Genomic DNA, 14469 nt, shown 5'->3' on the forward strand with positions numbered 1-14469 from the left:
ATTTTCTGTTGGACACTATCTGACAGATTGTAAGACCAGGGAGAAAACTGTCTACTGGAGATATTTTTCTAAAGTTCATATGTAATCACTTCACCATTTATGCTCAAAATGACTTAGTATTTCTTTCTTGTCACAGAAGTTTGCAGCGGCACACATAAGGCCGACAGCGACCTGACTTTGCCCTCTTTTTCCTGCCTCATCTTCTATTCATCTTCCTGCATGGATTCTTCTCAACTTCCAGCAGTCTGCTAGATACCTCTTAAGATGCCAGGCATTTGTGTGCCATATATGTTTCTACTCATACTGTTTTCCTTCTCTATCCTAGTTCCCATTTTATCATCTTACTCATCCTTCAGTGAGTTAGCTGTGCATGGGCCTATCTTGCCAGCTAGATTGCAATCTCTTTATGAGAGGTACAGTGTTTTACTCATCTCCAAACCTACTGTGCTTGGTCCATAGAAAAATGTCAATAAATATGTCAGTGAGTCCTTTGAAGTTCTCTGACAGCCCACCTGAAGACCTGGCTATATATATATATATATATATATATATATATATATATATATATATATATCTGATGCAGAAGTCAGATTTCCTGTCAACTCAACCTTATACAACCACAAAACTGAAAATAGATATTTTTAAAATAAAAACAAACACTAGAAACAGGTAAAATGAGCTTAAGCACTAAGGCTATGCTCTCTTAGGCAGTTTCAGGATTTCACTCACAACCTATTCTTATTTAGAGTAATGCCTTGCAAGGTTGTTTAACTGCTTTTCTGGTTCCCCAATAGATGAACCTACTTGCTGTAGAGATAGAAAGAGTATATGTTCAGTGATGGCCATGAAGAGGAGCTGACAGAAAAGCCAAAAAAGAAGTGAGAAATTTAATATGTAACAGATTTTTAATAAATATTAATAACTCATCAAGGAAAGGCTGTTTTCGGTTCTGTGTCCTCTGCTTGGAAGGCAGTATATTCTGTAGAATACTTACTTTATAAAAGATTTTCTGTTCAAAACAATTGAGACAGTGCTCACTTCAGCAGCAATATATACTAATATTGGAAAGATACAGTAAAGATTAGCATGGCCCCTGCACAAGGCTTATGTGCAAATCTGTGAAGCATTCTATATATTTCTACCCAAATGAGAAGGAAACAGAAAACTAATTCTCACAAAATGACAAAACAGGGTTCTATAACACCCCCAAAAGATCACATTAGCTCTCTAGCGATGGATCTAATCCAAGATAAAATCTTTTAAATACCTTCTTATAAAAAATGCAGAAGATTGATTGTTAAACTACTAAAGGAGATACAAGAGAGGTAAAAAAACAACATAAAGAAGTTTGAAAAACTATTCAGGATGTGAATGAAATTTTTTCTAAAGTGATAGATATTTTAAAGAAAAACCAATCAGAACGTCCAGAGTTGAAAGACACATTCAAATAATTACAAAATTCAGTGGAAAGTTTTAACAATAGGCTTTCTTCTACAGAGTGGAAGAAAGAATTTCAGAGCTCGAAGACAAGGCTTTCAAATTAACCCAATCAAACAAAAATAATAAAAAAAAAAAAGAGTTCAAAGAAATGAACAAGAAATATGGGATTATAATGGCCAAACCTAAGAATCACTGGTGTTCCTGAGGGAGAAGAGACAGCAAAAAATTTGGGAAGCTTATTTGAGGGGCTAATTGAGGAAAACTTCCCTGGCCTTGCTAGAGATACAGATATTCAAATACAAGAAGCTCAAAGAACTTATAGGAACCATATGATCCAGCAATTCCACTGCTGGGTATGTATCCAAAAGAAAATAAATCAGTATATCAAAAAGATAACCGCACTCCTGTGTTTGTTGCAGCCCTATTTATAATAGCTAAGATTTGGAAGCAGCTTATGTGCCCATCAAAATATGAGTGGATAAAGAAGATTTAGTACATATACGCAATGGAATACTATTCAGTCATAAAATAATGAGATCCAGTTGTTTGCAACAACATAGGTGGAATTGGAGATCACTATGTTAAGTGAATTAAACCAGGCACAGAAAGACAAACATCACATGTTCTTATTTATTTGTAGGATCTAAAAACCAAAACAATTGAACTCATGGACACAGAGAGTGGAAGAATGGTTACCAGAGGCTGGGAAGGGTAGTTGGATGTTGGGGGTGGGGTAGGCAGGGAAGGCAGTGACAGGGAAGTAGGGATGGTTAATGAGCACACACACAAAAAAAGGCTGAGGCAGGCAGATCACTTGAGGTCAGGAGTTTGAGACCAGCCTGGCCAATATGGTGAAACCCTGTCTCTACTAAAAAATATAAAAATTAGCCAGGTGTGATGGCACATGCTCATAGTCCCAGCTACTTGGGAGGCTGAGGCACAAGAATTGCTTGAACCCAGGAGGCAGAGGTTGCAGTGAACTGAGATCACACCACTGCACTCCAGCCTGGGTGACAGAGTCTCTGACAGAGCAAGACTCTGTCAAAAAAGAAAGAATGAATGAATGAACAAATAAGACCTACTATTTGATAGCACAACAGGGTTACTATAGTTAATAATAACTTAATTGTAGATTTTTAAGTAACTTGAGGAGCATTATTGGACTGTAATTCAAAGGATAAATGCTTGAGGAAATGGATACCCCACTCTCCATGATGTGCTTATTTTACATTGCATGCCACTATCAAAACATTTCAGATACCCCATATGTACCTACTATGCACCCACAAAAAAAAATGGTTCTTTAATTTTAAAAAGAGCTTTTAAGAGATTCATTGCAAAAAGGACATCACCAGGGCATATAGTTATCAGGCTATCCAAAGTCAACATGGAGGAAAGAATTCTAAGAGTAGTGAGAAAAGCATTAGGTAACCTGTAAGAGAAAACCTTACAGAATTTACAAAAATCAGGCTAACAGAATTCTCAGCACAAACCTTGCAAGCCAGAAGGGAGCAGGGTCTTATCTTTAACCTCCTTAAACAGAATAACTGTTAGCCAAGAATTTTGTATTCAGCAAAACTGTTTCATAAATGAAGGAAAAATAAATTCTTTTCAGACAAGCAAATGCTGAGGGAATTTGTCACTACCAGACCATCCCTACAAGAAATGCTAAAAGGAGTTCTAAATCGTAAAACAAAAGGTAGATATGTACCAGAATAGAACCTCTTGAAAGCATAAAACTCACAGGGCCTGTACAACACTAACAAACACAATTAAGAAAACAGAGTACCTGGAAAACAACCAACATGATGACTGGAATGGTACCTCACATTTCAATATTAATGTTGAATGGTCCGTATGCTCCATTTAATCCATTGGCAGAATGGATTAAAAAAAAAAATGCAAACCACATATCTGCTGTCTTTAAGAGACTTACCTAACATATAAGGGTTTGTTTATAGACTCAAAGTAAAGGGGTGGAAAAAGATATTCCATGCAAATGGAAACTAAAAGTGAGTAGGAGGAGCTATTCTTAGATAAAACAGACTTTAAAGGAACAGTTTAAAAAAAAAAAAAAAAAAAAAAAAAAGACAAAGAAGGGCATTGTATAATGATAAAAGGATCAATCCAACAAGAAGGTATCATAGCCCTAAATAAATATGAGCCTAACTCTTGAGCTCTGAGATTCATAAAACAATTGCTCTTAAATCTAAGTAAAGAGATATGTGCACACAGTAACAGTGGGGGACTTCCAACACTCCACTGACAGCACTAGACAGATCAAGGCAGAAAGTCAACAAAGACAGGACTTACACTGCACTCTAGAACAAATGGACATAACAAATATTTACAAAACAGTCTACCCAAGAATCGGAGACTATACATTCTTCTCATCCAACCTGAAATATTCTCCAAGATAAACCATATGATAAGCCTAAAACAAGTCTCAATAAGTTTTTAAAAATCAAGTTGACTCATAGTTCTGCATGGCTGGGGAGGCCTAAGGAAACTTATAATCATGGCAGATGGCAAAGGTGAAGCAAGCCTAGACTTTCTCACATGGTGGCAGGAGACAGCAGAGAGCAAAGGGGAAAGAGCCCCTTATAAAAAATCAGATACTATGAGAACTCACTATTATGTTCTCACAATAATGAGTTCTCACAATAATGAGAACATAATAGTGAGTTCTCATAATAGTTCCCCTGCAATAGAGGAAACTGCCCCCATGATACAATTACCTCTCACCAAGTCTCTATCTAGACACACAGAGATTACAAAGATTATGGGGATTACACTTCAAGGTAAGATTTGGGTGGGGACAGAGTCAAACCATATCATTCTGCCCCTGGCCCCTCCCAAATCTCATGTCCTCATATTTCAAAACACAGTCATGCCTTTTCAACAGTCCCCCAAAATGTTAACTCATTCCAGAATTAACCTAAAAGTCCAAGTCCAAAGTCTCATCTCTGAGACAAGGCAAGTCCCTTCTACCTAAGGAGCCTGTAAAATCAAGAGCAAGTTAATTCTGAGATACAATGGGGGAACAGGCATTAGATAAATGCTCCTGTTCCAAATCAGGAGCATTTGTTGGCCAAATCAAAGGGGCTATAGGCTCTATGCAAATCTGAAACCCAGCAGGGTAGCCATTAAATTTTAAAGCTCCAAAATGATCTCCTTTTATTCCTTGTCTCACATCTGGGTCACACTGATTCAAGAGATGGGCTCCCATGGTCTTGGGCAGCACTGCCCTGTGACTTTGCAGATTACAGCCCTCCTCTTAGCTGCTTTCACAGGCCGATGTTGAGTGTCTGTGGCTTTTCCAGGTGCATGGTACAAGCTGTCAATGGATCTACCATTCTTTGTTCTGGAGGAGAGTGGCCCTCTTCTCACAGCTCCACTAGGCAGTGCTCCAGTGGGGACTCTATAGGGGTTCCAACCCCACATTTCCCTTCCACATTGCCCTAGCAGAGGTTCTCCATGAAGGCTCTGCTCCTGCAGCAGACTTCTGCCTGGACATATAGGCATTTCCATTACATCCTCTGAAGTCTAGGCAGAGATTCCCAAACCTCAATTCTTGACTTCTGTATACCCAGGTCCAACACCATGTAGAAGCCACCAAGACTTGGTGTTTGCACCCTCTGAAGCTATGACCCAAGCTGTACCTTGGCCCCTTTTAGCCACGACTAGAGCTGAAATGGCTGGGATGCAGACTGCCATGTCTCAAGGCGGCACAGAGTATCGGGAACTCTGGGCCTGGCCCATGAAACCATTTTTCCTCCTAGGCCTCCAGGCCTGTGATGAAAGGGGCTGCTGGCAAGAACTCTGACATGCCCTGGAGACAATTTGACATGCCCTGGAGACAATTTCTCCATTGTCTTGGCTCCTCATTACTTATGCAGATTTCTGCTGCAGTCTTGATTTTCTTCCCTAGAAAATGAGATTTTCTTTTCTACCACATCATCAGGCTGCAAATTTTCCAAAATGCTCTGCTTCCCTTTTAAACATAAGTTCCAATTTCAAACCATCTCTTTGTGAATGCATAAAACTGAATGCTTTTAAAAGCACCCATGTCATGTCTTGAACACTTTGCTACTTAGAAATTTATTCCATCAGATACCCTATCATCTCTCTCAAGTTCAAAGTTTTGCAGATCTCTGGGGCAGGGGAAAATGCCACCAGTTCCTTTGCTAAAGCATAGCAAGAGTGACCTTTGCTCCAGTTCCCAATAAGTTTCTCATGTTCATCTGAGATTACCACTTCAGCTTGGGCTTCATTGTCCATATCACTATCAGCATTTTAGCCAAAACCATTCAACAAGTCTCTAGGAAGTCCAAACTTTCCCACATATTCTTATCTTTTTCTGAGCCCTCTAAACTATTCCAACCTCTGCCCATTACCTAGTTCCAAAGTTGCTTCCACATTTTTAAGTATCTTTATAGCAGTGCTCTACTACCTCAGTACCAATTAACTGTGTTAGTACATTTTTACACTGCCGTAAAGAAATACCCAAGACTGGGTAATTTATAAAGGAAAGAGATTTATTGACTCACAGTTCCTTGTGGCTGGGGAGGCTTCAGGAAATTTACAATCATGGTGGAAGGCAAAGATGAAGCAAGCTTGGACCTTATCACATGGTGGCAGGAAAGAGCAGAGTGAGTTCGAAGAAGAAAGAGTCCTTTATAAAACCATCAGAACTCACTCGTTATCACCAGAACAGCATGGGGAACCTGCCCCCATGATCTAATCACCTCCCACAGGTCTCTCCCTAGATGGGATTCTGAGGATTACAATTGAAGGTGAGATTTGGGTGGGGACACAGCCAAACCGTATCAGTAAAGTCTTAGGTTACAAAATCAGCGTGCACAAATCAGTAGCACTGCTATACACTAACATTGACCAAGCTGAGAATCAAATCAAGAACTCTACCCCTTTTACAACAGCTGCAAAATAATAACAACAATAAAATACCTAGGAATGTACTTAACCAAGAAGGTAAAAGATCCCTACAGGGAGAACTACAAAACACTGTTGAAAGAAATCATACATGACACAAATGGAAATACATCCCATGCTCAGGGATCGGAAGAATCAATATCATGAAAAAGACCTTAGTGCCCAAAGTAGTCTGCAGACTCACTGCATTTTCTGTCAAAATACTAACATCATTTTTTACTAAATTAGAAAAAAAATCCTAAAAGTCATATAGAACCAATAAAGAGCATAAGAGTGTGTGTGTGTGTGTGTGTGTGTGTGGGTGTGTGTGTGTGTGTGTGTGTGTGAGACAAAGTTTTATTGCTTAAAGGACTAAGATTTAGGTACTTTGTTAATTTACTTACATGAACACCTTATTCCTTAATAATGCTAGATATTGGTTCTCTAATATCATAGACCTGTTTTTCACAAATTTTACATAATGAAAATATAAAAGTCTGTTAAAGGAAGAAAATTTTTCTTCTAAGTAGCTTCTTTCCCTGAATTCAATCTATTACTGCCACATAATATTTATAAACTTATTGGCAGTTTGCCCTAGAAATAACTTAATTTAGAATTAAAGTAATGATAACTGTTTGCTTTATATGTTCTTCTAATCTTAGAGTAACCCACTCCTTTGCGCCATATATTCTTATTCGTATTTATCCATCTACCTTTATGTCATATTATTTGTAGTATAGTAGGATAGTTTCTTGGTATATGTACAGTCTCTAAAGTCTAAATGTTTTTGGAATATCTAGAGTAGGGACATGAAACTCCTGCATGAAAATGAACTATAAAATAGTACATGATTTAGAATCAAATACTAAATTGTGTTGTTTAGATAATGAATGTTACATAAGAAATTTAGAAATGAGAAAGATTAACAGGCTGAAATAGAGACAGTGTTGAAGAACACAGAAGTGGAATTGGATCCTAGGTAGACATGGCTGGGCATGTTTTTCTTGGGAAATGTGGTTGCGTGGGCTACATTGGGCTTTCAACTTGGCCATTACCAATGTGTACAGTTCAAAGTTTGGAGTTTCCCTGTTGTCTTATTCTTTGTCCCCACCAAGGTTTGAACAGCACTGAGCATATAACAGATGCATGGTTACTACTTGGATTAAAAAAATCAATGGAGAAAGTATATAATACTACATATTATATCTAAATGGTATCTTTTATACCATAATATTAAAAGCTAGATTCTTTCGTGACATATGACTAAAAAATAACAGGGCTGATTATTAATATATACACACCAGAACTTCTTATGCACCAAAGTGAGTGGCATTCACCTTCAAAGTCATCATCATGGAAGCCTGCATACTCTTCCCCGTAACACTGTCATTTTTCAAAATATTTTCGGAACTACTTTTTTGAATTTCCTTCAGAGAGTCTGTGACTCATTCTTTTCAGTATCCTCAGAGTCTTTTTCAGCTAAGAGTGAATTTGGTTTTTGGAAGCAGAAGTCATGATAGGGCCAGGGATGGTGAGGAAAGTGGACGATCCACTGAGAAATGCTACCTTGGGTGACTAAGTAATGAGTATTTTTCATAGCTTGACTCATAAAATAGCCAAAGATAGTTATCTTCTTAAAACAAAAATTAAGTTGCAAGTTTTATCATTTTAAAACCAAGCCTAAACTGGATGCAGTGGCACATCCCAGCAACTGAGGAGGCCAAGGCAGGAGGATCTCTTGAGCCTAGAAGTTTGAGGCCATCCTGGACAACATAGTGGGACCCTGTCTCAAGAAAAAAAAAAAAAGAAGAAGAAGAAGAAGAAGAAGAAAACCAAACCTGGATTACTCTTACATAACTGTCCTACTCCAGAATTGATCATGGCTTCCTGCTTTTGGGCCCCCACCAGGCCTAATCAGCCCACTTCCTGCCCCTACCACAGTCATCTTTATTAAGCATTTGGTAAAATAGAGAATAGAATGGTTAATTTAACCTTGATATAATTTTGTCATGTTCTTGGGTGATCCCTGCAAGTATTCATGATTATTGTAGCACTCAGTAGCTGGCAAAGATATAAGAAGTCAGAGTGAATATACCTGGAACATATTCTGAAAATCTGTTTGTTGGCAGTGGTGGATTTGTCTTTGTACCTTTTAAAAAATTCCATCAGCTTATTTTTCTCATTTGCTCTTTTCTAAAAACAGGATTGGATTGTTTCATTGCAGATTACTTGAGGTTCTTGCAAGATATGGCCTCTGGGTTCTTCAAGGAGGAAACTCCTGTTGTAATTTTTTAACCATACTTCAAAGATGATGTAAATAATGTACTGAAATATTCATGTTAAAACTCATTAGACATTAATGAGACATTACTTTCACTGTATTAATACGTTTGTTTGTTTCTATACCTAGTTGAAAAATCTAAGTTTAGAAGAACTACAGATGCGGTTAAAAGCACTGGACCCTATGATGGAACGAGAGATAGAAGAACTTCGTCAGAGATATACTGCAAAAAGACAGCCCATTCTGGATGCGATGGATGCCAAGAAAAGAAGGCAGCAAAACTTTTGAGTTTAATTTCCTCTCTGTTTTTAACTATTCTGGAGACCAAGAAACCACTAAGAATTGAAGGAATATTATTTGGATATTTTTAATCCTAAGATTTTGCCCTACAGTTAGACAGAGGTCAAAAACTGACAATGGTACATGCCCAAGTAAATTCCCAAAAGGCAGAATTGATGGTTTTATCTGTTGTGCAGTCACCCTCGTGTGAGGAGAACAACAGAAATGTGTTCTCTTTCTCTTGTTCTGTCAGTTGCATACCAGCAATAAAACTGTTATGAAATGGAGGCTGCGTTTAGAGACCTTAAAAATCCAAAGTGATTGTTTAATTGTACAGCACTGAAGGGCTTTATGTTACAGTATTCTTTATTCCTATCTAGTAGGCTATTTATTGTATCCCCTTAGGTAAACTTATTTATTTATGCTATTTTGCTTTGTTTTATTTTTTAAGGACAAGATCAGGATGGCTTTGGTGAAGGTAGGGTCACATTAATATGATGATAATGTGATGTGCAACCAAATTATACTTCCTGCAGGGAGCTATGGGGTACATTCCTTGATTTCCAGGATAGTTTTCCAATAGGAAAGCAATAATGGCAATAGTTCTCAAATGGGCTAGGCCTTTTTTATATCAAAGCAATAATTCCATTTTTACCTTTTGAAATTTTGTTTAATTTTTTGATTTTTGATGTTTGGTACAAATAGAACTATATATATTTAGGTAAAATAGATCTATAGTGTTTAAAACCAAAGAAATTAATGAAACCCTTGCACAAAAAAGTGTGATAAATATTTTTAAATAAAAACTTAATACAAATGTAACTTGTTAATAATGTTTTATGTGTAGATCTAATAGCTGAACTGATTCAAACTGTAATAAGCTCATCAATTTCATTTCTATGAAAATGTGCTCTATTGTCATAGGATGTTTCTATTGATTTTATTCATTTCCTGGGAATTGGTAAACATGTGTCTAATGATAACCCAATAGCAAAAACATTTGTACTGAATGGTACAATTCTTGGGGACTGAAAAAAAACAAGATTAAAACCATTAAAAAGAAACTCATTTTTACACTGAATGAACATTTGTATGATTGCATTGGGACCAGTCATTTCCTAAGCTACATATGGCCATCTTGCCAGTGTTTATTCTTTTGTGTGTTTAATTATTATGTTTAAATCATAAAGACAAATAAATTTCACTGTGCCACCAGCACATTTCATTTCTGTATCTTTTGTAAAACTTATGACCTGGACTGTCTGCATTTGCCAAGCAAGGGAGGTATATTAGTTAGGACAGGCTAGATTATGCAGTGCTGACAACCCTCACCCTTCAGCGGCTTCACATAATACAGGTTATTCCTCTTGCTCCAGACCCAACCTATGTTGGCAGGGCGCCCTGCTCTTGTCATTCACACCCAGGGACCCGCTGACAGGGCCTCAACCATCTGAGACATCTGTGGTCACCTCAATAAGGAGAAGGGGAGCTGGAGAGTTTCACACTAGTCCCAGCCAGCAGTGACACATGTCATGTTGGCCACAACCCAGTATTCAGAATTAGTCACATGGCCACTCCTAACTTTGAGGGAGTCAGGAAGAGAAGCATCACCACATAGCTGGAGGGGAGAGAAAGGAAAAGCTGTTGAGTTCACTAATGTCTGTCACAGAAGGCATACTGTCAGTGGAAACCTTCCATTCCTTTTAAAATGGTATTTTACCCTAGGTAATGCCTTCAAGTATCATTTGTCTCTACCCTGTGGAGTCCTTACAAATAATAAATTGTATAATTGTATACAAATTATAAGATTATAAAAAGTGATAAGTATGAGCATAAATAAATTAAAAATGAAGACTGAATTTACAATACATGCTTCAGCGAAGCTATGCTGGAGTCTACTGGGGACAGTTGTGTGAGTTGATCAACTTCTTTTCCTAATTGTTTTTCTTTTTACTAACCTGTTTGATACCTTGCCTGACCTGATGGAATCAAATGACTGCTTTGCTGTCATCCAAGCAAAACCACCTACATGACATGGACAAGAAACCTATGAAGATGATTTCTCTTCAGTTTGCTAAATAAGAAAATGTATGCAAATTCATTCAATGAGGACTGTTAACCGCTCTTTAATTCAATCTCGGCAAGAGTCCTCCTTTTAATATGTCAAGTGTTCTAATGACATTGTAATTTTTCTGCAGTTAGACTTTACACACTGTTTATATCTATTTAAGTATATGTACACAAATACACACATATATTTAAGAGAATTAAGAGCAATGGACATTGTTTTATTTTAGAGGCCCTAGGAAAACTCCAAAACATTTTAGGATGATATACTTTTAAATTTTTCCTATCTTCTTACTCTTTTCTCCTACCAGTCAAAAAAGGGAATTTAAGATAAGTTTCGAAGAACCACAAGTCATGAAAGAAATCTTCAAGTCTAGCTGGGTACAGTGGCTCACATCTGTAATCCCAGCACTTTGGGAGACTGAGGTCAGTGGATCACTTGGGGTCAGGAGACCAGCCTGGCCAACATGGAAAAATCCTGTCTCTACTAAAAATACAAAAATTAGCCCAGCATGGTAGCAGGTACCTGTAATCCCAGCTACTTGGGAGGCTGAGGCAGGAGAATTGCTTGAATCCAGAAGGCAGAGGTTACAGTGAGCCAAGATCACACCACTGCACTCCAGCCTAGGCGACAGAGTATGACTCTCAAAAAAAAAAAAAAAGAAATCTTCAAGTCAAGCCCTGATTAATCATGATGCTTAGGAAAGAGAGTTTTCTAGTTATTTTAATGAGTTTAAGAAGAAATCTCTTATTTTAACCCTGGTTGCTGGGAACTTTCCAAAAATAGGTACGTGTACTTTTCTGCACACCCCCATCCTTTAATAAATACAGTCTCATGAATGTAACTGAAGCTAGTGAGTCAGGGTTTCATCTTGCTGAAAAGCTAGCATCATTGTATATATTGTCCTGCAGATGAGAAAGTTTTTTCTTTGGTGTAATGAACTTAGATGACTCATTTCTACAGACTTACAATACACTTAGCTTATTTTAGCAGAAATAGTTTTATGTTCAAAGTATGAGCTAATTTGGCAAATACAAATTGGAGATGAAAGTGTATTCAAATGGATTTCTAAATAATAACACGTGTTATTTGGGGTACTTACTATATGTCAGACACTTTGATAAACAACCTTAAATACATTACTTGCCTGCTGTTATATTTTTCATCTGCTTATTTACTGAATCACTCCCCAGTGTTCAAAATCACACTCTACTCACTGAAGGATATGTAGTTCTTTAACAGAAATTATATAATACGTTAATAAGATGTCTTTAACTTAGTCACAGGAAATCTTTTCAAATTACTGATTAGCATTCAAAAGGATTGCTATTTTCATTTTGTATCCTGTATGTTAAAGATTAATGATTAAAATAAATCCTGAAAATACTAATGACATTCTAAGTAGAATATCATTTAAGAAAAATAATTGGAGTTATATTGCATTACTAAACCATTATTAGGCATAGGCATTTAATTAGATATTTCATCAAAATGCTATTTTAGAGTACCAGGTATTCTTTTTTTGTTTCGTTTTTCTCGACTAGGAGCCTAGAATCAAAGAGAACTATTTTTCTTTGCTGTCTGGGCAACATGATGAGACCTGGACCCAAGAAGTTTTACAGATCCTGGTTGGAAAGTCAGATGCCACTGAGTGGTGACTTCCCCTCCAGAGAGTCGGTCAGTTTTGCCCTGTTCCATACAAACCACCTTCAACCTCAGCCAACTACTTTCTACTTCCTTTTGGGGTCCCAGAAAGACCCCAAGAGGGAAAGCAGAGGACCAGCTCATTTCTTCCACCAACCTTGGAGAAACAACTACAACTTCATGCTCTTCTCACACTGGACCACATCATTAGCCAGACCCCTTTCTACCACTTTCCTCACTTGATGAAGCTACCTAAATAAAAATTAGGATTTTTTTTCATTGCTTTTCTGCTCACAGAATTTTGCCAAGCTGAGAATGAACTCTGTCTCCTGGCATTCAAGACCTGCAAGAGGCCTCAACTGACGTTTATGATCTTATCTCCCATTATTGTTTTATTTGAGCCCTTTCTGCCAATAAACTGAGCTGCTTCCAAACTCTATAAATTATTTTATTTATGGGAAAGTTCCTGACAGCAAAGAGTTGGTGTTTCATCCACCTTGTTTCCCCACAATGCATGCCAGTATATTAGATATAATTTGATATTAAAGTTTCACTGAACACAGTGAGCTCAAGAAACAAAATTGTCATTACTCATACAGGCTTTCTCTTTGGCATTTACATACCGTAACAACAATAATAACCATTTCTTGAGCATCTACTAAGCCATGAAGTTTTGATACACCATCTCAAACCTCCACAACAAGATGCATATTCCTTTTAATGAAAAAGAAAGGGAGGACTGAAGAAAGAATTGGCGAGATTAAATGAGGTCACATAGCTAGTTAATGATGGTAGCAGTCCTAAACTCCCATCTGTCTCTGAAATCTTTACATTTCCACTAGACCACATAGTCTAATAAACAGGAGGTCTGGTTTTAGAATGTTAGACAGGGTTGCTGAGCCTGCTTGCTGATGGCTTTTCAGTTACAACTTAGGACAAGACCACTGCTGGCTGACTTGACCTCTTTCACATTTCAATGGAGTCTACATTTTCAGAAATGACATCCTTCCCACATGTAGCGAAAAGATGCAGGGTGCATGTATTCAAGCTTCCAAGATGAGTTGTACAAGAAGATTTTTTTCTTTTATTATTTTAGGATGTATGTGGAGCTCTTGTGCCTTGCAATCTATGTTTTGTTGTAAATGATAATGTAGTCTCTCCCTTATCAGTCTTTCTTTGATAATGATTACTTTAGAGAGAACATTAATCAGCATGGTGGAAGAACCCAGAAATGATCTGGGTTCAAATCTCAGTTCTTCTTTTGCACCATTGTTGTCCTGGGCAAAAATAACCATTTAATCATTCTGTGTTTCAATATCTTCATCTGCAATAATGCAGCAATTGAGAAGATCAGATGTTCTAGGACCTAGCAAAGTTCTTGACATATGATGCAAATATTAACTTAAAAAATGAACTTTTCACCCTTTTCAGTATAGTGCCATGTTTTTGCAAGAATGAAGAAAGGGGCTCTGTTCTTTGATAAGCAAGCTGATTGTTACTTCTTAAGTGAATTCGAGTCGCCTAGAACCTAGTTAGGCCTTCTCTTACAGGCCTGATCTCTGGTGGTGATTTGCACTGAGGAAAATCTAACATGCTCAATTTGTTAAAGCATTTTCTCTATACACAGAGCAAAGAAAGTTATATGTCTTAGTCCATTTTGTGTTGCTATAATGGAGTACTTGAGACTGGGTAACTGAGTACCTGAGACTGTAATTTAAAAGAGTTTTATTTGGCTTATGACTCTAGAGGCTGGGAACATCAAGAACCATGATGCTGGCATCTGGTTGGCTTCTGGTGAGATCCTCATACTGTGTTACAATGGACA

General features: G+C 37.4%; 1 protein-coding gene and 1 non-coding gene across 3 annotated transcripts in view; both read left to right on the plus strand.

Annotated features, from left to right (window-relative positions):
• The window catches only part of STK3 (serine/threonine kinase 3), a 345181-nt gene extending 335034 nt beyond the window's left edge, over window positions 1-10147 (plus strand). The window contains exon 10 of one of the 2 annotated variants that reach the window (XM_032248245.1): window positions 8783-9309. In XM_032248245.1, coding sequence (XP_032104136.1) covers window positions 8783-8941 — 159 coding nt within the window. In that variant the 3' untranslated portion in view covers window positions 8942-9309. Of the gene's footprint in view, window positions 1-8782 lie in introns of both variants that reach the window. The other variant, XM_032248241.1, reaches the window with a different exon arrangement.
• On the plus strand, window positions 1030-1138 carry LOC116535996. Its single transcript, XR_004262426.1, has one exon. It is a non-coding gene; the product is annotated as a U6 spliceosomal RNA (small nuclear RNA).
• Window positions 10148-14469: the final 4322 nt, after the last annotated feature.

This window comes from Sapajus apella, unplaced genomic scaffold (genome assembly GCF_009761245.1).
Source record: "Sapajus apella isolate SASKATOON/1434 unplaced genomic scaffold, GSC_monkey_1.0 scaffold3, whole genome shotgun sequence".
NCBI lineage: Eukaryota > Metazoa > Chordata > Mammalia > Primates > Cebidae > Sapajus > Sapajus apella.